The following is a 26,014-nucleotide window of genomic DNA, read 5'->3' as shown; positions in this document are numbered from 1 at the left end:
GCGGGTCAGACCTGCGTCTCTGGAGAAAAGGTGACGTTTCGGGTCCTGAACCTTCTTCAGACAATTTGTTTAGGTTAGTTTAGAGATACAGCATAGAAACAGGCCCTTCGGCCCACTGTGTCCGTGCCGACCATCCTCCAGCTCCATCACACACACTACAAGGTCAATTTACAGAAGCCAATTAACCTACAAACCTGCACGACTTTGGAGAAAACCCACGCGGTCACGGGGAGAAGAAGTGCAAACTCCACACAGACAGCACCTGAGGTCAGGATCGAACCCGGGTCTCCTGTGCTATAGGCCAACAGTTCTACCGTTGCACCACCGCCTGATAATCTATCGCGCTCCCAGTGTTTTCAACTTCCAGTCACACAATTCTTTATTTGTTATTCTAACAGGGACAACTTCAGAGCAAGTTTATTTTGTGCATTTATTTAAATCAGAAGTTTTCACAACATGAAGACACGCAGGTCATAATTGCAATGCATTAACAAAAATCACTAAAGAGCAAATAGAGAAATCACATTTTGAGGTATTTACAAATCATTATATACACATTCTCTCCATTGTGCAAATAAGCAGGTCTCAGTATGTTTAAGCAGGAACTGCAGATGCTGGAAAAATCGATGGTAGACAAAAATGCTGGAGAAAACTCAGCGGGTTTGCAATAACCAACCTGATCTCCCGGTGGCTCAGCACTTCCGACTCCCCCTCCCATTCCAAATCCGACCTTTCTGTCCTGGGCCTCCTCCATAGCCAGAGTGAGTCCCACCGCAAATTGGAGGGTCAGCACCTCATATTTTGCTTGGGTAATTTACACCCCAGTGGTATGAACATTGACATCTCCAATTTCAGGTAGTCCCTGCTTTCTCTCTCCTTCCCCTCCCCTTCCCAGCTCTCCCACAGCCCACTGTCTCCGCCTCTTCCTTTCTTCTTCCCTCCGCCCCCCCCCCCCCCCTCCAGCCCACCCCTCAACATCAGTATGAAGAAGGGTCTCGAACCGAAACGTCGCCTATTCCTTCGCTCCATAGATGCTGCCTCACCCGCTGAGTTTCACCAGCTTTCAGTATAATTGTTTTCAAAGAATTATTACACTGGGACACCATCAATTCCTCCAAAATTATATCTTATCCCTTTTGAGTGCAATTCAAACAGAGCAGTTGATCAAGTATATTTGTTCATTTCATTTCCTGCATTTTAGTAACTTTTAATTAAATGGAAGCCAGTGGTGGCCAGTGCCATCATCTTCGCTGCCGTGCGCTGGGGCAGCAGGGTGTAGGCTGCGGGTGCCAACAGGATCAACAAGCTCATCAGGAAGGCTGGCTCCGTCCGTTGGGATTCACGGGAGGTGGTCTTGGAGGAGAGGATGGTCCTCAAACTGCGGAGCATCCTGGACAATACAGCTCACCCCTGCTCTGTGACACACTTGTCAACCTGAGGAGCACCTTCAGCAACAGATGCAGGACAGAACGCCACAGGAGATCCTTTTTCCCTGTGGCTATCAAACTGTACAATTCCCGCTTCTGGCGTGGGGTAGACTGAGACGGACTCTCCCCCACCCCCCCCACGCCCAAATATTTGTACATCTCTAATCCTTTCCACTCGTCACTTTAATTTCATGTTTCATGTATCAAGGATAAGGGGGAAATCCTTTGGGACCGAGATGAGAAAAGCATTTTTCACACAGAGAGTGGTGAATCTCTGGAACTCTCTGCCACAGAAGGTAGTTGAGGCCAGTTCATTGGCTATATTTAAGAGGGAGTTAGATGTGGCCCTTGTGGCTAAAGGTATGGAGAGAAGGCAGGTACAGGATACTGAGTTGGATGATCAGCCATGATCGTATTGAATGGCGGTGCAGGCTCGAAGGGCCGAATGGCCTACTCCTGCACCTATTTTCTATGAATCTATGAATCTTGTGCTTTTACGACTGTTGTGTTTTAATTTCCCTCCTGAGATAAATAACGTTCTATCGTGTCGTATCTTAATCAGATATTGGGCTAGATTTTCTAAATTTGACCTACGCTTGATCAAGTTTATTCTATTCCTTCCTCTGGCTTCACATTTCATGCTTGTTCTCTCCTCAGCTCCTTATCTCTCTACTTTTGCCTTTTCATCTCTGGCCTTTATCTACCCATCAGTGAACCAAAACCACCCTCGTCTGTATCCACCTATCACTCATCAAGGTTTGTCCAAACCCCCACCTCACTTTATCCAGCTTGCTCCCCTCCCCCTTCCACCTTCAGTCTGAAGAAGGGTCCGACACAAAACGCCGTCTGTCCATTCCCTCCACAGATGCTGCCTGACCTGCAGAGTTCTTCCAGCGAAGATAGACACAAGATGCTGGAGTAGCTCAGCGGGACGGGCAGCATCTCTGGTGAGAAGGAATGGGTGACGTTTCGGGTCGAGATCTTTTTCTTCAGTCTGAGAGTCAGGGGAGAGGGAGTCTAGAGATGTGGAAGGGTAAGGTGTGAAAATGAGAGATCAAAGCAGATGCTACTAAGGAAATGTAGAACAGTACATTGTTCGCTGAGGGGAAGGTGACAACGAGGCATAGAATCAGTAACATTTAAACAGTAGAACTAGTCGGAGAACTAGGATGGGGAGGGACGGAGAGAGAGAGAGGGAAAACAAGGGTTACTTGAAATTAGAGAAATCAATATTCATACCGCTGGGTTGAATTATCTCCAGAGATGCTGTCTGACCTGCTGAGTTACTCCAGCTTTCTGTGTCTATCTCGGCTGGGGTATAAGTTGCCCAATATGAGGTGCTGTTCCTCCAATTAGCATCAGGCCTCACTCTGACTGTGGGGGAGGCCCAGGACACAAAGGCCAGTGTGGGAATAGGAGGGGGAGTCAAAGTGTTTGGCCGCCGGGAGATCAGGTAGGTAGGTAAAGGCGGACTGGACGGAGGTGCTCAGCAAAATGACTGCAGAGTTCTTAGAAACATAGAAACATAGACTGGCTCTCCCTTATCCATTCTACTTGTTCCATCCTTAAAAAATTCCAGAACATTAGTCAAGTATGATTTCCCCTTCATAAGTCCATGCTGACTTTGACCGATCCTGTCACTGCTTCCCAAATGTGCTGCTATAACATCTTTAATAATCAACTCCAGCATCCTCCCCCACTACCGATGCAAGGCTAACTGGTCTATAATTCCCCCTTTTCTCTCTCCCTCCTTTCTTAAAAAGTAAGGTTATTTGCTACCCTCCAGTCCACAGGAACTGATCCAGAGTCGAGAGAACATTGCAAAATGATCACCAATGCATCCACGATTTATAGGGCCACCTCCTTGAGTACTCTGGGATGCAGACCATCAGAATTGTGGAATTCTCTGCCTCAGAGGGCGGTGGAGGCCGGTTCTCTGGAAACTTTCAAGGGAGAGCTAGATAGGGCTCTTAAAGATACCGGAGTCATGGGATGTGGGGAGAAGGCAGGAAAGGGGTACTGATTAGGGATGATCAGCCATGATCACATTGAATGGCGGTGCCGGCTCGAAGGGCCGAATGGCCTACTCTTGCACCTATTGTCTATTGTCCATTGCCCTGGGGATTTATCTGCCTTCAGTCCCAACAATTTACCTAACACCATTTCCTGATAAATGAGGATTCCCTTCATTTCCTCCCTCCCACTAGATCCACGGTACTCTAGTATTTCTAGAGATTGCTTGCGTCTTCCTTAGACAGAAGGCAGAACCAAAGTACTCGTTTAACTGTTTAAGAAGGAACAGCAGATGCTGGAAAATCGAAGGTACACAAAAATGCTGGAGAGACTCAGCGGGTGCAGCAGCATCTATGGAGCGAAGGAAATAGGCAAGAAATTGCCGACTTCCTTCGCTCCATAGATGCTGCTGCCCCCGCTGAGTTTCTCCAGCGTTTTTGTGTACTCGTTTAACTGTTCTGCCACTTCCTTATTTCCCATTATAAATTCACCTTGTGCTGTACAAGTATATAACTCCTGCGCATACACACGCACGAAAAAAATATTTCAATGGGCACAATGATAGATTTGTCACCAGTGCAAAGAGGAAAACATTTTCTATCGCCTTTAGTTTGTGATACCGGTGACCTCCACAATTTAAAATATGTACAAACCCCACACCAGTCACCCTCATTCGTACAAAGTTGATCATGTAAACAACATAGAAATCACGTAAAGATTGCTAAAAGTTGGGAAAAGCATCTCCACAGAGTGTGGTTTGGCGAGTTCAGTCCTTTCCCTTTGGCACAACTTCAGAGAGCTCGATCTCCTCCATTTTAACTCAGGGGCAACATAGACAATAGGTGCCGGAGTAGGCCATTCGGCCCTTCCAGCCAGCACCGCCATTCAATATGATCATGGCTGATCATCTAAAATCAGTTCCCCGTTCCTGCTTTCTCCACATATCCATTGATTCCGTTAGCCCGAAGAGCTAAATCTAACTCTCTCTTGAAAACATCCAGTGAATTGGCCTCCACTGCCCTTCTGTGGCAGAGAATTCCACATAAAATTCTTAAAGGATTGGACAGGCTAGATGCAGGAAACATGTTCCCCAATATTGGGGGAGTGCAGAAACAGGGGGTTCGCAGTGTAAGAATAACGGGTAGGCCATTAAGGGCTGAGATGAGGAAAAGCTTCTTCAACCAGAGAGTTGTGAATCTATGGGATTCTCTGCCACAGAAGGCAGTGGAGGCCAATTCACTGGATGTTTTCAAGAGAGAGTTAGATTTAGCTCAAAAGTTAGTTTAGACAATAGACAACAGACAATAGGTGCAGGAGTAGGCCATTTGGCCCTTCGAACCAGCACCGCCATTCAATGTGATCATGGTTGATCATCCCAAATCAGTACCCCGTTCCTGCCTTCTCCCCATATCCCCTAACTCCGCTATTTTTAAGAGCCCTATCTAGCTCTCTCTTGAAAGTATCCAGAGAACCTGCCTCCCCCGCCCTCTGAAGTAGAGAATTCCACAGACTCACATATCTCTGTGAGAAAAAGTGTTTCCTCGTCTCCGTTCTACATGGCTTACTCCTTATTCTTAAACTGTGGCCCCTGGTTCTGGACTCCCCCAACATCGGGAATATGTTTCCTGCCTCCAGCGTGTCCAAACCCTTAACAATCTTATATGTTTCAATAAAATCCCCTCTTATCCTTCTAAACTCCAGAGTATACAAGCCCAGCCGCTCCATTCTCTCAGCATATGACAATCCCGCCATCCCGAGAATTAACCTTGTAAACCTATGCTGCACTACCTCAATAGCAAGAATGTCCTTCCTCAAATTAGGGGATCAAAACTGCACACAATACTCCAGGTGTGGTCTCACTAGGGCTCTGTACAACTGCAGAAGGACCTCTTTGCTCCTATATTCGATTCCTCTTGTTATAAAGGACAACATGCCATTCGCTTTCTTCACTGCCTGCTGTACCTGCATGCTTACTTTCATAGACTGATGAACAAGGACCCCCAGATCCCGTTGTACTTCCCCTTTTACCAACTTGACGCCATTTAGATAGTAATCTGCCATCCCGTTTTTGCTACCAAAGTGGATAACCTCACATTTATCCACATTAAACTTCATCTGCCATGCATGTGCCCACTCCCCCAACATGTTCAAGTCACCCTGCATTCTCATAGATTCCTCCACAGTTCACACTGCTACTCAGCTTTGTGTCATCTGCAAATTTGCTAATGTTACTTTGAATCCCTTCATCCAAATCATTGATGTATATTGTAAATAGCTGCGGTCCCAGCACTGAGCCTTGTGGTACCCCACTAGTCACTGCCTGCCATTCTGAAAGGGACCCGTTAATCCCTACTCTTTGTTTCCTGCCTGCCAACCACTTCTCTATCCATGTCACCACTCTACCCCCAATACCAAGTGCCCTAATTTTTCCCACTCATCTCCTATGTGGGACCTTATCAAATGCTTTCTGAAAGTCCAGGTACACTACATCCACCGGCTCTCCCTTGTCCATTTTCCTAGTTACATCTTCAAAAAATTCCAGAAGATTAGTCAAGCATGATTTCCCTTTCGTTAGACTTGGGGCTAACGGAATAAAGGGATGTGGGGAGAAAGCTGGAACGACGTACTGATTTTAAATGATTAGCCATGATCATATTGAATGGCAGCGCTGGCTCGAAGGGCCGAATGGCCTCCTCCTGCACTTATTTTTTTTGTATCTAAGCTACGGATACATGTTCAGTCGCTCCGTTAGTTTCACTCACATCCTTTTCGGGAATCTCAACGCTGATTTCTTTGGTGCTGGTTAATTTGGTCAAGATGTTGTCTGCTGCCAGCATCCACCCTAAATTTCGAAGGATCCCGATCAGCTTCGGGAGGGCCCCTCGCTTCCCATTGCTCTGGAGCCATTCGTACAGGATGGCGAACCCCTGCCGGCTTTTATCGTCCCGGTAATCGGCTTCGATCTGCTGCAGTTTGGGTTCCGTCAGCCCCAGGCTTATCCCAAGTTGGTGATAGTGCCGTGGCTCAATCTCGTCCGCTATATCATGCATATCCCCATCCGAAAGCTCCACGTCTGTTACGGAAAAAAGAACGGAGACATTTTGGCCAACGTCAACAATATCGAGTAGGGGGGGGAGACGGCGCGGTGGCACGGTGGCGCAGCGTGGTAGATACCTAGATAATAGATGCAGGAGGCAGCACCACCATTCAAGATGATCATGGCCGATCATCCAAAAATCAGTGCCCCGTTCCTGCTTTCTCCCCGAAAACCCTTGATTCCGTTAGACTTAAACATAGATAGAAACATAGAAAATAGGTGCAGGAGTAGGCCATTCGGCCCTTCGAGCCTGCACCGCCTTTCAATATGATCATCCAACTCAGTATCCTGTACCTGCCTTCTCTCCATACCCCCGGATCCCTTTAGCCACAAGGGCCACATCTAACTCCCTCTTAAATATAGCCAATGAACTGGCCTCAACTACCCTCTGTGGCAGAGAATTCCACAGAATCACCACTCTCTGTGTAAAAAGAGTTGCAATCCAACTCAATAACTGCGCTCACAGCACCAGAGACCCGATTCGATCCTGACCGCGGGCGCTTGTCTGTGCGGAGTTTGTACTCCCCACCCCCCCGTGACCTGCGTGGGTTTTGTCCGGGAGCCCCGGTTTCATCCCGCACCTTCCAAAGACGTACAAGTTTGCAGGCTCGTTGGCTGCGGTATCATTGTAAATTGTCCCGGGATGTAGGATAGTGTCAGTGTGTGGGGATCGCCGATCCAGCCCGGACTCGGTGGGCCGAAGGGCCTGTTTCCGCGCTGTATCCCTAAACTAAACTAAACTCAAAAAGGGAGAGGTTACACACAGGCATCCTCTGCATTTGTGAAGGGGTTCTGGGGAAAAGGAATAGGCTAGGTTTCGGGTCAAGACCCTCCTTCACACCCATTCACACCAGTTCTATGTCATCCCACTTTCGCATCCACTTCTTACATGTAAGCCTATGGTCCAGGTGTCGCAGAATGGGGTTGATATGGATAGGTTCACACTGGCCATCATGGGTGTGATGGGCCGAATGGCCTGTTTCCATGCTGTATAGCACTATGGCTCTCCATGTTCCAATGAATTCCATTGGTGGTGGGTATATGGAACATAAGATCATACGTGATAGGAGCAGAATGAGGCCATTTGGCCCATCAAGTCTACGCCATTCCATGTGATCATCACTCATCATCTAAAATCAGTACCTGCTTTTTCCCCATATCCCTTGATTCCATTATCTCCAAGAGCTAAATTTGAAGGGCCTGTCCCACGAGCATGCGACTTGCATGCGGCAAGCGCGACCTAAAGGGCCGGTCCCACCAGCATGCGCCTGCACGCGACAAGCGCGACCTAACGTGGTCGCTTGAGCCATACGGCCTCGCAGGGCCGGTCCCACGTATGGAGTTGTGCGGAGCTGGTCCCGACACCGCGCGGGGCTCCGAAAAACTGACTGTGTTTAAAAATTCCGCGCGGCAACGGCCTGCCGGCCCGCAGCCGCCTCGACGCAGTGTCACTCACTCGACCTCCGCGCGACTCCCGCTTCTGGTTTGGTCGTGCTTGCCACATGTAGGCGCATGCTGGTGGGACCGGCCCTTAACTCTCTCTTGAAAACATCCAATGAATTGGCCTCCACTGCCCTCTGTGGCAGAGAATTCCACAGATTCACAACTCTCTGGGTGAAAATGTTTTTCCTCATCTCAATCCTAAATGGCCGACCCCTTATTTATAAATTGTGACCCCCGGTTCTGGACTCCCCCAACATCGGGAACATTTTTCCTGCCTCTATCCTGTCCAATCCATTAAGAATCTTATGAGGTGCAGGTTTGTAGGTTATATATTGTAAATAACTGGGGTCCCAGCACTGAGCCTTGCGGCACCCCACTAGTCACTGGGAAAACAGTGGCTCCAGGTGTGGTCTCACCAGGGCCCTGTACAACTGCAGTAGGACCTCCTTGCTCCTAAACTCAAATCCTCTGGCTATGAATTTATTATGTACTGTGATTAAAATTTAATCTAAATGCCACAGCACCATCTTCTGGATTCAAAAATTAAAGCAAAAATGTGCAAAGAATAGGAAAAATCACCTGATAAGGGGTTTGGAGATGCTAAACTGAAAGAACAGCACCACCTGCTGTCCACGGCAAGCATTGTCTTTGTCACCTTTTCCTTTTCTCCAGAGATGCTGTCTGTCCCACTGAGTTACTTGAGTTGTTTGTGTCTATCTTCGGTTTAAACCAGCATCTGCAGTTCCATTCTACACGCTTTCTTTTCAACTGCCCACATAGACTATTTAGAATATTTAGATTAGTTAAGCACGGTGGCGCAGCGGTAGAGTTGCTGCCTTGCAGCGCCAGAGAGCTTGGTTCGATCCTGACCACGGGTGCTGTCCGTAGGGAGTGTGTACGTTCTCCCCGTGGGTTTTTCTCCGGGTGCTCCGGTCTCCTCCAACATCCTAAAGACGTCCCTTGTATGCAGGATAGTGCTAGTGTATGGGGTTCGCTGGTCAGTGCAGACTCGGTGGGCCGTAGGGCCTGTTTCCACACTGCATCTCTAAACAAAACTATGGAAACAGGCCCGTATTCCACCAAGTGCACGCCGACCAACGCTAGTTCTATGTTATCCCATTTCCTCAACAACTCCCTGCACACTAGGGGGCAAATAACTTACGGACCCGCAAACGTCTTTGGGATGTGGGAGGGAACCGGAACACCCAGAGGAAACCAACGCGGTCACAGGGGAGAACGTGCAAACTCCACACAGACAGCATCTGAGGTCAGGATCGAACCCGGGTCTCTGGCGCCGTGAGGCAGCGGCTCTACCAACTGCGCCACTGTGTCGCTGTTAGCTACCGCACCGGAACTAAGGATAGCATTAATGAGTAAAGATAAACCTTTCCCTCCCGTCCAACCAAAGTAATATCAAGTCCACCAGCTGAGCCTAAAATACAGAGACTGTAATGCACAAAGCGTGGATCAAAATATGTCAAATGTTGCACCATTATCATTTCACAACTAAATTAATTTTAGTTCAGGGTGTTACTAACGCGACAAACTTGGAATGTTTTTTTCTGGGACGGCAGAGGTTGTGGTAGAAAAACGGCTAACAAGGTTATCAGGCAACTGAACCATCCTATCACCAACTAGAGAGTGGTCCTGACCTTCCATCTACCACAATGGAGACCCTTGGACTATCATTAATCGGACTTTATCTTGCACTAAACTTTATTCCTGTTATCAAGTATCTACAGTGGCTTGCAAAAGTTTTCATACCCCTTGAACTTTCCCACATTTTGTCACGTTACAACCACAAACGTAAATGTATTTTATTGGGATTTTATGTGATAGACCAACACAAAGTGGTGCATAATTGTGAAGTGGAAGGAAAATGATACATGGTTTTCAAATTTTTTTACAAATAAAAAACTGAAAAGTGTGGCGTGCAAAAGTATTCAGCCCCCCCCCCGAGTCAATACTTTGTAGAACCACCTTTTGCTGCAATTACAGCTGCAAGTCTTTTGGGGTATGTCTCTACCAGCTCTGCACATCTAGAGACTGAAATTGTTGCCCATTCTTCTTTGCAAAATAGCTCAAGCTCAGTCAGATTAGATGGAGCGCGTCTGTGAACAGCAATTTTCAAGTCTTGCCAGAGATTCGCAATTGGATTTAGGTCTGGACTTTGACTGGGCCATTCTAACACATGAATATGCTTTGATCTAAACCATTCCATTGTAGCTCTGGCTGTATGTTTAGGGTTGTTGTCCTGCTGGAAGGTGAACCTCCGCCCCAGTCTCAAGTCTTTTACAGACTCTAACAGGTTTTCTTCCAAGATTGCCCTGTATTTGACTCCATCCATCTTCCCATCAACTCTGACCAGCTTCCCTGTCCCTGCTGAAGAAAAGCATCCCCACAGCATGATGCTGCCACCACCATGTTTCACAATGGGGATGGTGTGTTCAGGGTGATGTGCAGTGTTAGTTTTCCACCACACATAGCGTTTTGCATTTAGGCCAAAATTTTCAATTTTGGTCTCATCTGACCATAGCACCTTCCTCCACATGTTTGCTGTGTCCCCCACATGGCTTGTGGCAAACTGCAAATGGGACTTCTTATGGCTTTTTTTCAACAATGGCTTTCTTCTTGCCACTCTACCATAAAGGCCCGATTTGTGGAGTGCATGACTAATAATTGTCCTGTGGACAGATTCTCCCACCTGAGCTGTGGATCTCTGCAGCTCCTCCAGAGTTACCATGGGCCTCTTGGCTGCTTCGCTGATCAATGCTCTCCTTGCCCGGCCTGTCAGCTTAGGTGGACGGCCATGTCTTGGTAGGTTTGCTGTTGTGCCATACTCTTTCCATTTTCGGATGATGGATTGAACAGTGCTTCGTGAGATGTTCAAAGCTTGGGATCTTTTTTTATAACCTAACCCTGCTTTAAACTTCTCCACAACTTTATCCCTGGCCTGTGTGTTCCTTGGGCTTCATGATGCTGTTTGTTCACTAATGTTCTCTAACAAACCTCTGAGGCCATCACAGAACAGCTGTATTTATACTGAGATTAGATTACACACAAGTGGACTCTATTTACTAATTAGGTGACTTCTGAAGGCAATTGGTTGCACTGGATTTTATTTAGGGGTATCAGAGTAAAGGGGGGCTGAATACTTTTGCACGCCACACTTTTCAGTTTTTTATTTGTAACAAAATTTGAAAACCATGTATCATTTTCCTTCCACTTCACAATTATGCGCCACTTTGGGTTGGTCTATCACATAAAATCCCAATAAAATCCATTTACGTTTGTGGTTGTAACATGACAAAATGTGGAAAAGTTCAAGGGGCATGAATACTTTTGCAAGCCACTGTATATACACTGTGGACGGCGCGATTGTGATCATGTACAGTCATTCCGCTGAAAGGTTAACACGCATCAAAAACGTTTATCCACTGGACCTCGGTACACGTGACAATAAACTGCACTTTAAGTAAACTATTGCTACCCTCGTTATTAGGAAGTTATTTACAACGGATCTCGGTTATCACGGCCAAAATCTGTTGTAACTGAGGCTGACGTTCATATCGGGAATAAAAGACCAAGTTCATTGTCCCACGGAGTGACTGTTTAGTTTAGAGATGCAGCGCGGAAACAGACCCTTCGGCCCATGGACCAGCGATCCCCGCACACTAACGCACACCAGGGACAATTTCACATTTTACATTCATCATGCCAAGCCAATTGGCCTCCAAACATGCAGGTCTTTGGAGTGTGGGAGGAAACCGGAGATCTCGGAGAAAACCCACGCGGGTCACGGGGAGAACGTACAAACGGGGAGAGCGTACAGACAGCACCCGTGGTCGGGATCGAACCAGGGCCCGTGGCGCTGTAAGACAGCAACTCCACCGTGCTGCCCTAGAGACTGCTGTTGGAGCGAATCTTGTCTGGCCGTGTTCACCTTTGCTGTTTATTGTGTGTCTTGTTCAGTATATGTTTATTGGCTGTTTTTCCAATGCTACACATAGAAACATAGAAAATAGGTGCAGGAGTAGGCCATTCGGCCCTACGAGCCTGCACCGCCATTCAATATGATCATGGCTGATCATCCAACTCAGTGTCCTGTACCTGCCTTCTCTCCATACCCCCTGATCCCTTTAGCCACAAGGGCCACATCTAACTCCCTCTTAAATATAGCCAATGAACTGGCCTCAACTACCTTCTGTGGCAGAGAGTTCCAGAGATTCACCACTCTCTGCGTGAAAAATGTTTTTCTCATCTCGGTTCTAAAGGATTTCCCCTCTATCCTTAAGCTGTGACCCCTTGTCCTGGACTTCCCGAACATCGGGAACAACCTTCCTGCATCTAGCCTGTCCAATCCCTTAAGAATTTTGTAAGTTCCTATAAGATCTCCTAAATTCTAGCGAGTACAATCCGAGTCTATCCAGTCTTTCTTCATAAGAAAGTCCTGACATCCCAGGAATCAGTCTGGTGAACCTTCTCTGCACTCCCTCTATGGCAATAATGTCCTTCCTCAGATTCGGAGACCAAAACATACTGTACTTACCCGAACCTCCCCACCCATAGTCAGTTATAAGGGACAATCAGCAATAACAGACATCTACTGTATCCGCTGTTCCAGGTGTGGACTCCCGTTTATCAACGAGACCAAGCGCAGGCTCGGCGATCGTTTCACTGAACACCTCCGCTCACAGTCCGCCGAAACCTACCTGATCTCCCGGCTGCTCGGCATTTTAAACTCTCAAATTGATGGGATGAATGGCCTAATTCTGCTCCTATCACATGATGAACATAAACCAGTGTCTGCAGTCCCTTCCTACACATAAAGAATACAGGAATTTCTTGACCGGAATTATGAAAGTACAAAGTGTACAAACTCCACGAGTTGGCATCTGGTACCTGGTACATCTTGCTCCTGCGGAAAACACAAGGGAAGTAATTACTTTGCAGAAAATAACTGGTGGAGAGAGAACAAACAGCACCTCATTGGGCAGCTTACAACCCAGCAGTATGATTATGGATTCCTTTAACTTCAAGTAAACCCTTGCATTCCCCCTCTCTCCGTCCCTCCCCCACCCTGATCATCGTACTAGTTTCACTGTCGTCCTGCTGAGTTTCACTGTTCGTATCCACATCGCTATCACCTTCTTCACAGCCAACAATGGACCATTGTGGGCTCCACATTTCCTTGATCATCGTTGCTGGCATTCATTTGTTCTTTGTACCTCTTCGTACTTCTGGTTTCCCTCTCCCTGAATCTCAGCCTGAAGGGCCTCGACCCAAAACGTCACCCATCCCTTCTCTCCAAAGATGCCACCTATCCCGCTGAGTTACTCCGGCTTTTTGTGTCGATCTTTGCCATTTACTGCCTTACAGCGCCAGAGAGGCGGGTTCGATCCTGCCTATGGGTGCTTGTCTGTACGGAGTTTGTACGTTCTCCCCGGTGACCTGAGTGGATTTTCTCAGAGATCTTCAGTTTCCTCCCACAGTCCAAAGACATAGGGGTTTGTAGGTTAATTAGCTTGGTATAAATGTAAAATTGTCCCCAGCATGTGTAGGATAGTGTCAATGTGCGGGGATCGCTGGCCGGTGCAGACTCAGTTGACCGAAGAGCCTGTTTCCACGCTGTATCTAAAAACTAAACTAGACTGGTTAGAGTCAGGCTGATAGGACACTTAGGATCTTTGACTGTCAAGATTCAGGGACTATCACAACATTTAAGAAGCAATAAGGCAGATACTTGGATAGGACAGGTTTAGATGGATATGGGGCCAACTGCAGGCAGGTGGGACTAGTGTAGATGGGACGTGGGCAAGTTGGGCTGAAGGGCCTGTTTCCACTCTGCAGGTTTGTGTGAATGTGTGGGCAATTTTGTTGGTTGCGGTTGGCAGAAACACTAAAAACTACAGAGAGAGTGTTGCGTTTATTCTGCAACTTTCTTCCTGTGGGAGTGGTGGAAAGTCTGAGCCACATTGTGGGCGATCGCCCACACAGATACAGTACCGCTGTGAGGAGCTGCTCGACTCACTAAGTTCCACAGGAGATCGTTTGCTGCTGTGGTAACGTTTAACCAGCCTGGGTTTCATCGTCAGTAATTGTCGACATTTTAGTTATAGACACACGGCATGGAAACAGGCCGTTCAGCCCATCGAGTTGATGCCATCCATCGATTACCCGTTCACACTGGTTCTTTGTGAAGGAAGGAACCGCAGATGCTGGTTTAAACCGAAGATAGACACGAAAAGCTGGAGAAACTCAGCGGGGCAGGCAGCATCTCTGGAGAGAAGGAATGGCCATTTCTTCTCTCCAGAGATGCTGCCTGGCCCGCTGAGTCACATTAGTTCTATGTTAAGTTTAGTGTAATGGGGTTAGGAGGGAGAGATCGATCAGCCAGTGGAGCAGACTTGATAGGCTGAATGACCTAATTCTACTCCTATCACTAATAACCTTACAGACAGCACCCGTAGTCGGGATCAAACCCGTGTCTCTGGTGCTGTGAGGCAGCATCTCTCTCTACTCGTTCCTTTGCTTGTTCTTTATCAGGGTCTGACCACTGCCAGCTAGTATTTATGGTCCTAAGAAACATAGAAATTAGGTGCAGGAGGAGGCCATTCGGCCCTTCGGGACAGCGCCGCCATTCAATATGATCATGGCTGATCATCCAAAATCACTACCCCATTCCTGATTTTTTTTTTTTCCCCATATCCCTTGATTCTGTATTGGCTATATTTAACTCTCTCTTGAAAACATCCAGTGAATTGGTTAGAGAATTCCACGGATTCACAACTCTCTGGGTGAAAAGGTTTTTCTAACTCAAGTCAAGTCAAGTCAAGTCAAGTTTATTTGTCACATACACATACGAGATGTGCAGTGAAATGAAAGTGACAATGCTCGCGGACTTTTGTGCAAGTATAACTCTCTACTATATCTAACCCTCTTGAATCTAACTCTCCGAACGGGCCTGTCCCATTCACGCGACTTTTTCTGGCAACTGCCATAGTCCGTTGCAGGTCGGCGAAAATTTTCGACGTTGAAAATCCAGTGGCGACCAGAAAGACGCTATGACTCTTTGGGCGCCTGAGGAAACTACTCACGACCGTACAGGCAGCACCCTGGCTACATGTCGCGGGGTGAACCCTGTACGGTCGTGACTAGTCGCCCAAAGAGTCGTACCTTGTTCTGGTTATCACTGGAATTTCAACATGTTGAAGGTTTTCGGCGACCTGCAACGCCCTATGACGAGTGCTGGCAGTCACCGGAAAAGTCACGTAAGTGGGACAGGCCCTTACCTATGTCTAAATTGAATACATGAGAAAGTGGGTCTTCTAATGGGGGTTTTATATATTTTGATAAAATGCAGATAAATTCACTCTCTCAAACCGGCCCTGATCATTCCTGCAGGCCAGCGAAACACATTGGATCAATCCCGCTTGACAGACTGTCGGGATGTAACTAAGAATATTTCTTTTAAAGCTGCCACTTCTAATCTCCTCCCCCTGTGAAACAATGACTGATACCCACCTCTGGTTTGACCTCTTTGTAAGCTGGAAAACAAATAAGATTGTTAAATCTCAGGTAACAGGAGTGGCTACGAAAAATAATTCAAATATATTCAATAAAATGTGTTTATTTACACCTCCACCTCTCACCTTATCTGACAGCCTTTTGTCTCCTTTTCATATCCAGCCTTTGTCACTTACTCCACCCATCTACAAAGCAACCCCCCCCCACCCCCTCACCTGTATCCACCCATCAATTAAAGTAGGAAGGACCTGCCGATGCCGGTTTATACCAAAGACAGCGCTGGAGTAGCTCAACGGGTCAGGCAGCATCTACGGAGAGAAGGAATGGGTGACGTTTCAGGTCGAGAACCTTCTTCAGACCCGAAATGTAAACCATTCCCTCGCTCCAGAGATACTGTCTGACCCGCTGAGTTACTCCAGCATTTTGCGCACATCCACCTATTACTTGCCAGGCTTTGTCCCACGCCCACCTCTCTTTGCCAGCATTCTCCCTCCTACTAAAAGCAGTCTAAAGAAGGGTCCCAACCCAATAGGTTGCCTGTCCATTTCATCCACAGACGCTGCCTGACCCGCTGAGTTCCTCCAGCACTTTCTTTTTGCCGGGAAAAGATTTAATGCACAGTAAAAATATCCCACATAAAAAAATAGGAATGAGGAACTGCAGATGCAAGTTAATAGGCAATGGGACACAAAGTGCTGGAGTAACTCAGCATCCCTGGAGAACATGGATAGGTTTATTTAATTTAGTTTAGTTTAGTTTATTGAATGAAACAGCACGTAAACAGGCCCTTCGCCTCCCCGAGTCCGCGCCGACCAGCAATCACACGTACACTAACACTATCCTACACACAAGGGACAATTTACAATTTACCAAAGCCAAATTAACCTACAAACCTGTATGTCTTTGGTGTGTGGGAGGAAACCAGAGCACCCAGTGAAAACCCACGAGATCTCGGGCAGAAAGTACAATCTCTGTACAGACAGCACCCGTGGTCAGGATCGAACCCGGGTCTCAGTCGCATTAAGGCAGCAACTCAACCGCTGCACCGCCGTGCCGCCCCTGAAGATACCTTTTTAAAGAAGGCTCCCGACCCGAAACATCACCTAATCATGTTCTCCCGAGATGCTGCCTGATCCACCGAGTTACCCCAGCACTTTGTGTCCTATCCCGTATACAAGCAATGATACTATACATTTTTTTTCTGGTAAACAAATCTCAATTCATAAATAATTACCAATAATTGCAACTTGTTCCTGTGGAGAAAAAGACAAAAAAAAACACTTCAGAAAGGTATCACAAGTAGACCAATGAATGTGCTGTAGATTTCATCTACATTTCGTGCTGATAATGTTTAGAGTATGATGTAGCGGCACGGTGGCGCAGCGGTAGAGTTGCTGCCTCACTGCGCCAGAGACCCAGGTTCGATCCCGACTACGGGTGCTGCCTGTACCGAGTTAGTACGTTCTCCCGCGACCTGCGTGGGCTTTCTCAGAGATCTTCGGTTTCCTCCCACACTCCAAAGGCGAACAGGTTAATTAGCTTGGCACAAATGTAAATTGTCCCTAACGTGTGTGGAATGGTGTTTGTGCGAGGGGATCTCTGGTCGGTGCGGACTCGGTGGGCCGAAGGGCCTGTTTCCGCGCTGTACCTCTCTCTCTCTTTTTTTTCTTTTTTTTTTTAAAGTACAATAAGTTACAGTAATACACGCCACATATATCTTATTACATTTGTTGTACCCCTTCATTTTTCGAGCTTTAAGAAATATAGAAATAAAGGAAGTAAGGAAAGTGAGAAAGAGTCGTGATAGTGCTAGAAAGCCCATTAGAAAAATAGTTAGAGAAGAAAGTTAAGAAATAGACCCTAGAAAAGATAAAAAGAAAGAGAAACAATTACTCTAATATAAAAAAACAGGCAAAAAGGGGATATATCAACTTCATAAGTTTCATCCCCAATTACCAGATCCTGGCACCATTTATTTTTTTTAATTACTGTTGTACTTTATACTTGTAGTAAGTCAATAAATGCAGACCACGTCTTTCTAAACAAAACTAAACTAGACTTCAACCCTGAGAATCTAAAAATATATTTGCGTTACCTCTGAATCACAGAAAGTGGTTTTAAAATGTTTGGCACACCGGATGTGTTTTAAAAATAAGATTGTTCTATGCTGGCAGAAATTGAGAGTGATGTAACCATCATGTACTGGAAATCCTGAGCTTTCTTTTTTAGTTTAGAGATGCAGCACGGAAACAGGCCCTTCGGCCCACCGAGTCCGCGCCAACCAGCGATCCCCGCACACTAGCACTATCCGACACACACTCGGGACAATTTATAATTTTTACCAAAGGCAATGAACCTACAAACCTGCACGTATTTGGAGTGTGGGAGGAAACCGGAGCAAACCCGGAGAAAACCCGCGCAGTCACAGGGAGAACGTACAACCGCTGTACAGACAGCGCCCGTGGCCAGGATCGAACCCGGGTCTCTGGTGCTGTGAGGCAACAATTCTACCGTTGTGCCACTCTGCCGCTGAACCATACACGGAATTTATTTACGTTTTTTTTTTTCCGTTGGTTTATCATTATCACTTGTACAGAGATACAGTGAAAAGCTTTTTGTTGCGTGCTTTATGGCCGGCGAAAAGACAACACATGGTTGCAATTAAGCCATCTACAGATACAGATACACAAAGGTAATTAGTGCAAGATAATGCAGAGGAGTTTGAGCATAGCTAGAGTACGAAATGCTACTGTTCAAATAAAGATTGCAGTTTGCTGATGACACAAAAGTGGGTGGTATTATAGATAGGGAGGGTTTGTCAAAATCTTTGTCAAAATATGCAGCAAGTTCCCCTCCAGTTCAGGTGCAACCTGTCCCTCTTGTGAAGCCCCACTTGTCGGGGATGTAATGCTGAGGCTCTACAAGGCGCTGGTCAGGCCACATTTGGAGTAATGTGAGCAATGTTCGGCCCCATATCTGAGGAAGGATGTTCTGGCGCTGGAGAGGGTGCGGACAGGGTTTACGAGAATGATCCCAGGAATGAGTGGGTTAACAAATCATGAGCGTTTGACAGCACTGGGCCTGTACTCGCTGGAGTTTAAAAGGATGATGGGGGAGACCATTGAAGTTTACCAAAAATGTCTTCTTCTTATTGATCCCACACACAAGGTTAGAAGTTGTTCAGCCAGAGCTGAACGCATTTCTCGGCATCTGCGTGCAAGCCTGTCTTGTGCTTCCTGTGTGTGGTGGTGGAAAGATTGGTGGCAACAGGAGGAAGCGTTGTGAACGCTCTTTCCTCGACCACTAGCGAATAGTGAAAGGTTTGGATGGAGTGGATGTGGAGATGATGTTTCCACTAGTGGGAGAGTCCAGCAACAGAGGTCGTTCTCTAAGAACAGAGAATTAAAGGATGTTCCTTTAGGAAGAAAAAGAGGAGAAACTTCTTTAGTCAGAGGGTGGTGAATCTGTGGAATGCATTGTCACAGAAGGCTGTGGAGGCCAAGTCAGTGGATGTTTTTAAGGCAGAGATAGATAGATTTTTGATTAGTACAGGTGTCGGAGGTTATGGGGGGAAAGGATAGATAGATTTTTGATTAGTACAGGTGTCGGAGGTTATGGGGGGAAAGGCAGGAGAATGGGGTGAGGAGATAGATCAGCCATGATTAATTGGCATAGTCTTTATGCTCAATTCTGCTCCTATCACATGTGAACTTATTAATTTAAATTCTCTGCAATTATAGCAAACAAAGATAATATTTACCAGGTGTTCTTCTGTCTTTCTATTACCTGAAATGAAATAAATGGAAATAACTTTTATTATTAGGTACAGATGCATAAACTTTGATATATAGGCACCTCCTTGACTTACAGAAGAGGCGACTTATGTAAACTTGCAATAATGTAAGCAATTCTTTAAGGCAGCTACTATCTTTCTGAATTTGTGCGCCTCGGCAGTTTCGCTAGCGATGCTCCACTGCATTCAAGATTCAAGATTCAATTTAATTGTCATTTGAACCCCTTGAGGTCCAAACGAAATGCCGTTTCTGCAACCATACATTACAAACAAATAGACCCAAGACACAACATAATTTACATAAACATCCAGCACATCGCTGTGATGGAAGGCCAAAAAAACTTATCTCTCCACTGCACTCTTCCCCCCCCCCCCCCGATGTCTGAGTCCCCCCCCCCCCCCCCCCAATGTCAGTCACCCCCCCCCCCCCGGCCCCGATGTCTGAGTCAAAGTCAAAGCCCCCGGCTGGCGATGGCGATTGTCCCGCGGCCATTAAAGCCACGCCGGGTGATGCAAGGTCGCACACCGGGTCTTGGTGTTAGAGCCCCCGGCGTGCGCTCGCAGAGTCCCGCGGCCATTCCAAGCCGCGCGGGGCGGTGATGTCAGGCCCCGCTCCAGGAGCTCTTCAACCCCGCAACTCGGGCGGGAGAAGTCGCCGTTGCAGGAGCCCTGAAAAGCGGTCTCCCTCCAGGGACCCGCGGGCTCCCGGTGCCGCCGTCCACCAGACCCGCAGTTGCAGCCTCCGAATCTCCGGAGGTCGGGCCGCAGCAGCAGCAGCGCTCCACCACCGCTCCACCCGCTCCGGACTCGGCCAGCTCCGCGACGGTGAGGTGAGTCGTCGGCACCAGAGTCCCCGGTCTTCTCCTGTTGGAGGCCGCTCCTCGTCGCAGCCCCAACGACAACGGAGACCCGACAGAAAAGGTCGGGTCTCCCGTGCGGGGAGAGATTTAAAAGTTACCCCCTTACCCCCCACACACACACCCCCCAAACAAAAATAACAAAAACTACATAGAAACATAGACAAAAAATAATAAAAGCGCGGACGGGCTGCAGAGGCCGCTGCTGACGAGAGTCGCGCCGCCTACCGGATATGCATGCGGCCGTTTCCGCAACCCAGTTCCCCACGAGGTCTCCATGTCGGAGCTCCCCCATGGTCTCCACCTCGGAGCTCCCCCCGGTGGTCTCCACCTCGGAGCTCCCCCCGGTGGTTTCCACCTCGGAGCTCCCCCCATGGTCTCCACGTCCGAGCTCCACTGTGGTCTCCACATTGTAGCTCCCCCCGTGGTCTCTCACACGTACTACACCGTACGAAAGGTGAATTTAAACGCGTGCGCTAGCACTTCCGTTTCCGACTTAAGTAACATCTGAGGCTGAGGCTCTATTAGGCGCTGGTCTGGCCGCATTTGGAATATGGTGAGCAATTTTGGGCCCCATATCTGAGGAAGGATGTGCTGGCTCTGGAGAGGGTCAAGAGGAGGTTAACAAGAACGATCCCAGGAATGAGTGGATTGTGGCGTCAGCTGATGGTCAGACCACTTGGGGTCAGGCCCTCGTCGGTGGTTACGAAGGCTGTCACGTAACGTCATGGGTTAAGGGGAGTGTCCAGCTACATAAGCAGATCTCACCTTGAGATCATGAGTACAGGTATCTGAGCTCAAGACAACACCCTCGCTCAGCAGCAGCAGCAGCAATAACAACATGTTAGAGGACCAAACAACCATGTAATGTCTGAATAAACCAAACTGTTTATTCACCACCTTTGGTGCCACTACCGGGTTAGCATATGATGAGCGTTTGACCGCACTGGCCCTATACTCGCTGGAGTTTAGGAAAATGAGGGGGGAACCTCATTGAAACTGACCAAATAGTGAAAGGCTTGGATAGAGTGGATGTGGAGAGGATGTTTCCACTAGTGGGAGAGTCTAGGACTAGAGGTCATATCCTCAGATGTAAAGGACATTCCTTTAGGAAGGAGATGAGGAGGAATTTCTTTTGTCAGAGGGTGGTGAATCTGTGGAATTCCTTGCCACAGAAGGCTGTGGGGGCCAAGTCAAGGCCAATAGATATTTTTAAGGCAGAGATGGATTCTTGATTAGTACGGGTGTCAGAGGTTATGGGGAGAAGGCAGGAGAATGGGGTTAGGAGGGAGAGATAGATCTGCCATGATTGAATGGCGGAGTAAACTAGATGGGCCGAATGGCCTAACTCTGCTCCTATCACTTATGACCTTATGATCAAACTTACACCAGACGTAACCCTTCGGTCAGTCAGGGGACGTTAGTACATAAAAGCCATTTGCCGTTAGTGAGAGTAATTTTCACGACATTTGTGGTAATAAACTTTACAAACCACCTAACATTAGTTGACGTCTCACAACTCAGACTCAGCAGCAATTGCAAAGATCATGAAAACAGACAAAACATTAATGTTAGTGTAGTCATTTTTTGTAATTGTACCACGGATAGAGTGAACGGTGAGGGTGGGGGGGGAGATCCTCATTGAAATCGACCCGTAAAAACCTGCCTAGATATGGTGGACTTGGAATGTGGGAAAGTCTAGGACCAGAGGCCGCAGCCTCAGAATAAAAGAACATACCTTCAACATGGAGATGAGGAGGAATTTGCTCGAGGGTGGTGGAATTCTTTGCCACAGTCGGCTGTGGAGGCCAGGTCAGCGGATGTTTTTTTAAGGTGGAGATTAGCAGATTCTTGATTAGAACAGGTCACAGGGGTTATGGGGAGAGGGCAGGAGAATGGGGTTAGGAGGGAGAGATAGATCAGCCATGAGTGAACGGCGGAGTAGACTTAATGGGCCAAATGACCTGATTCTAGCTCTATCACACTAATGAACTTATCTGGGTCCACCAGGGATGCTGCCTGGCCCAGGGAATTACCCCAACACTGTCCCTCTATCCATACGAGGTGCTGTTCTCCAGATTTGAATACAGTTTTCTCTACAATTATCATGTTCCTTGCAAGGGCCGAATGAAGTGGGTGTGTTTCAACTTACATGGGAGGGATTTTCTTTTGCAGTATAGTAAAACTCCAACTACTCCAATCATCATGATCGGTATTATTGTCAGCAAACCCAAATGACTGTTGTCTTCTGCAAATGAAACAAAAGGAAATGATATGTAGCTAGAATTAGAATTACCAGAGTGATGGTCAAATCACACAGAGGAGACAGAGGAGTGGCACGGTGGCGCAGCGGTAGAGTTGCTGCCTCACAGCGCCAGAGACACGGGCCCGACCCTGACCACGGGCGCTCTCTGTGCGCAGTTCTTAAGTTCTCCCCGTGATCTGCGTGGGTTTTCTCCGGGTGCTCCGGTTTCCTCCCACACTCCACCGACGCACAGCTTTGCAGGTTAATTGGCTTTGGTGAAGATTGTAAATTGTCCCGAGTATGTGTGGGGTAGTGTTTGTGTGCGGGGATACGCTGGTTGGCGCGGACTCGTTGGGCCGACGGGCCTGTTTCCGCCCTGTATCTCCAAAATAAGCTAAGCAGAGGGTTGTGCTGTAAAGGTGATGTTCTGGCTGGAGGTCTGTGAACAGTGACATTCCGCAGGGATCTGTGTTGGGACCGCTGACCTCTGAGGGGAATAGATCGCAAGCGTCCGCAATGCTTGCATTTATTTCCTCAGGACTAGAATAGTTATGCGATGTTATGTTATGTTATGACTAGGGATGGGGGGCCGGTGGGGGCGCTGCAGTGGCAGCAGCCTGTCAGCAGCGCATTAGTTTTTTCAACTTTTCTAATTTTTTTAGTATGTTTTAAAGTATGTTTTTAATGTTTCTTTGTGTGGGGGGTGGTGTGGGGGAAACTGTTTCGGCCGCCTCCTCCACGGAGAGGCGACTTTTTACAGGTCGCCTCCCCCGTGGCCTAACAGCAAGGATCAGCGCGGCCTTTCCCGGAGACACGCCCGGGGCTTCAGCGGCGTGGACTCTCAGCGTGGAGAGGCGAGTCCTCGCTGGGGCTCGCTGGAGGGGAGCGCTCCGTTTCGCTGGCCCGGGGCAGCCGGCAGCCTGAAGCCACGGTCTGCACAGCTCCAGCTGGCGCGGCGTCTACAGCCCGGGATCCCTCGTGGGGGACCCGGGGGAGGAAGAAGCCATCACTGCCGGCCCGCGGCCAACTTCTACCGCGGGTCCGGCATGGACTTACCAACACCCCTGGAGGGGAGCTTCGACCGCCGGCCCTGCGGACTGCGGTGCTTCTGTCTGCGGCGGGGCGGGGACTTTAAATCTTCGACCGCCGGCCTGCGGCCTACACCAACTTAAAGCCGCGGTCTCCGGTGGGGAAGAGCCGACTCTGGACTTACCTGGACTTGTACCTTGTCCTTTTACCATCTGGACGCCCGCAGCGGCTGCGGAGGGTTGAGGTCCCGACCACGGGGGAAAATGGAGGAGGACTGGCCAAATTGTGTGCCTTCCACCACAGTGATGAATGCTGTGGTGGATGTTTATGTTAAATTTTTATTGTGTTTTTGTGTGTGTTCTTTATAATTGTACCGCTGCTGACATATTCATTTCACTTGCACTTATGTGCAATGTGACAAATAAACCGTATTGTATTGTATTGTATTGTATTGTTATGCCGAGGCTCTACAAGGCGCTGCATGCCTTTGGAGTGTGGGGGAGGTGGGGGGCGGGGAACCAGAGCACGCAGTGAAAACCCACGCAGGTCACGGGGAGAACGTGCGAACTCCGCACAGGCAGCGCCCGTGGTCGGGATCAAACCCGGGTCGTGGCGCTGCAAGGCAGCAACGCTACCGCTGCGCCACCGCGACACCCCCATCTTTTGCTTGATTCAACTAACGTTACATGTAACAGAGAGAAAAAGAGAGACACACACCTTTTGTCCTCGCTCTGCAGACTGTGTCATTGGTGGGTGTACAAGCGTGGGCAATCTCTTCATTGGGCTCGTCACATCTGGGGAGAGGAATAATACGTTTCAGGAAGTAACTGACTTCAGTAAACAAAGCGCAGAGCCTTCCGTCAGTCAGCTCTGACTGAGCTGACGAGTCCGAAACACAAAGGGCGACACGATGGCGCAGCGGGTAGAGCTGCTGCCTCAAGGCGCCAGACACCCAGTTTCGATCCTGACCACGGGCGCTGTATGCACGGAGTTTGCAACTACCTCCTCTGGCAGTTCGTTCCATACACCCACCATCCTCTGTGTGTCAAAGTTGCCCCTCATATTTGTATTAAATCTCACCCCTCTCACCTTAAAGCTAGTGTCCCTCTGGTTCTTGATTCCCCTACTCTGGGCAAAAGACTATCTATCTACAGGATCTATCCAACTATTATCCCTCTTTGGTTTAATAGACCACTGTAAGATTGCCCCTCATCCTCCTGCGCTCCAAGGAATAAACTTCTAGCTTGCCAAACCTCTCTCTCCAGCACAGCCCCTCTAGTCCTGGCAACATCCTCATGAATCTTCTATGTATCTCGAGGCATCTGGCAGATTGACTGATCACTCAGCGGGACCTCCAGGTATTCAATTTAATTTAGTACTTTTGCAGTGAGGCCCTCCTGAGTTTGGATAACCACTAGGGTTGCTAGTATTAGCCGGGACGTCCCATATATTGGGCTAAATTGGTTTGTCCCATACGGGACCGCCCTTGTCCCGTATTTGACTGCTACTACTCGGGTCGAAGGGACTGTCGGGTCTGAGCGCCGCGTCCAGCCCCGCTTCACCCGTCCCGATGTAGTGCAGCCCATGGAGTGCAGCAGCAGCGCCTCGCCTGTGGCCCCTCTCACCTTAAACCTCTGGTTCTTGATTCTCCTACTCTGGGTAAAAGAGTAAATATCCAAAAAAATGCTGAGCTCAGCGGGTTAGGCAACATGTCTGGAGAACATGGATAGATGGCGACCCCAAACGTCACCTGTCCACGTTCTCCAGAGATGCTGCCCGACCCGCTGAATTAGTCCAGCACTTTGTGCTTCTTTTTTTTGTAAACCTGCATCTGCAGTTCCTTGTTTCTTTGTTTTAATTTCCAGGAAGCTCTACAACACGCCATCAATAAATTTACAGTTCTTCACCCATCTTAAATAAATGAAATTCACAAAGTCGTAAAGGTCTTTCAAGTCTAAAGAAAATGAAACAGCTAGGAGGTAGAAACAAGGAACTGCAGATGCTGGTTTACAAAAAAAAAGTGCTGGGGTAACTCGACGGGTCAGGCAGCATCTCAAGTGAACATAGATAGGTGATGTTTCGAAAACAGGATGGAACGGCGCCTATCCCTGGTCCCCCAGAGATGCTGCCTGACCCGTTGAATTCCTCCAGCACGCTGTATCATCATCTGGTACCAGCACCGATAAAGGTGGACCCGAGAACAGCCGGGAGGGAGGGGGGGAAGGAAGGGGGAACTGGCGTGGTAGGGGGGGGGGGGGGGGGGGGGATTTGTAACTTTAGTAAGCTAGCGAAGAATTTCACTGTGACTTGTCACATATGGCAATAAAATATTCAATTGAAATCATTAAATCCGCAGTCCCTTGTTTTTACGCTCTAAGTCATCATTCTGACCGATCGTACTTACATTTTGCAAAGTGAGCAGCGTTTGCATGGACTTGTATCACAGAAGAAATTTTCTCTGCAACTGCATTTCGTGTTGCTGGTCGTGGTACAATTCTCTTCTATTTTTTGACCTGCGGAGGTTAAGGAGGCAGACACAAAAAGCTGGAGTGAATCACCGGGCCAGAGAGCATCTCCGGGGAG

The 26,014-nt window shown here is 48.1% G+C and overlaps 1 protein-coding gene across 1 annotated transcript in view; it reads right to left on the bottom strand.

Moving 5' to 3' along the window:
• Nucleotides 1-963: 963 nt before the first annotated feature.
• Nucleotides 964-26,014, bottom strand: part of LOC129704265 (tumor necrosis factor receptor superfamily member 6-like) — a 40,999-nt gene continuing 15,948 nt past the window's right edge. The window contains exons 4-11 of the mRNA XM_055647272.1: nt 25,836-25,944; nt 24,149-24,225; nt 22,310-22,405; nt 19,268-19,293; nt 16,742-16,760; nt 15,505-15,527; nt 12,883-12,898; nt 964-6,513 (exon numbers count right to left, since the gene is read on the bottom strand). Of these exons, the coding sequence (XP_055503247.1) occupies nt 6,158-6,513; nt 12,883-12,898; nt 15,505-15,527; nt 16,742-16,760; nt 19,268-19,293; nt 22,310-22,405; nt 24,149-24,225; nt 25,836-25,944 (722 nt within the window). The 3' untranslated portion in view covers nt 964-6,157. The remainder of the gene's footprint in view (nt 6,514-12,882; nt 12,899-15,504; nt 15,528-16,741; nt 16,761-19,267; nt 19,294-22,309; nt 22,406-24,148; nt 24,226-25,835; nt 25,945-26,014) is intronic.

The sequence above is a fragment of the Leucoraja erinacea genome, chromosome 15, assembly GCF_028641065.1.
Source record: "Leucoraja erinacea ecotype New England chromosome 15, Leri_hhj_1, whole genome shotgun sequence".
Classification (NCBI taxonomy): Eukaryota; Metazoa; Chordata; class Chondrichthyes; order Rajiformes; family Rajidae; genus Leucoraja; species Leucoraja erinaceus.
This window is presented reverse-complemented; position numbering and strand designations above follow the sequence as displayed.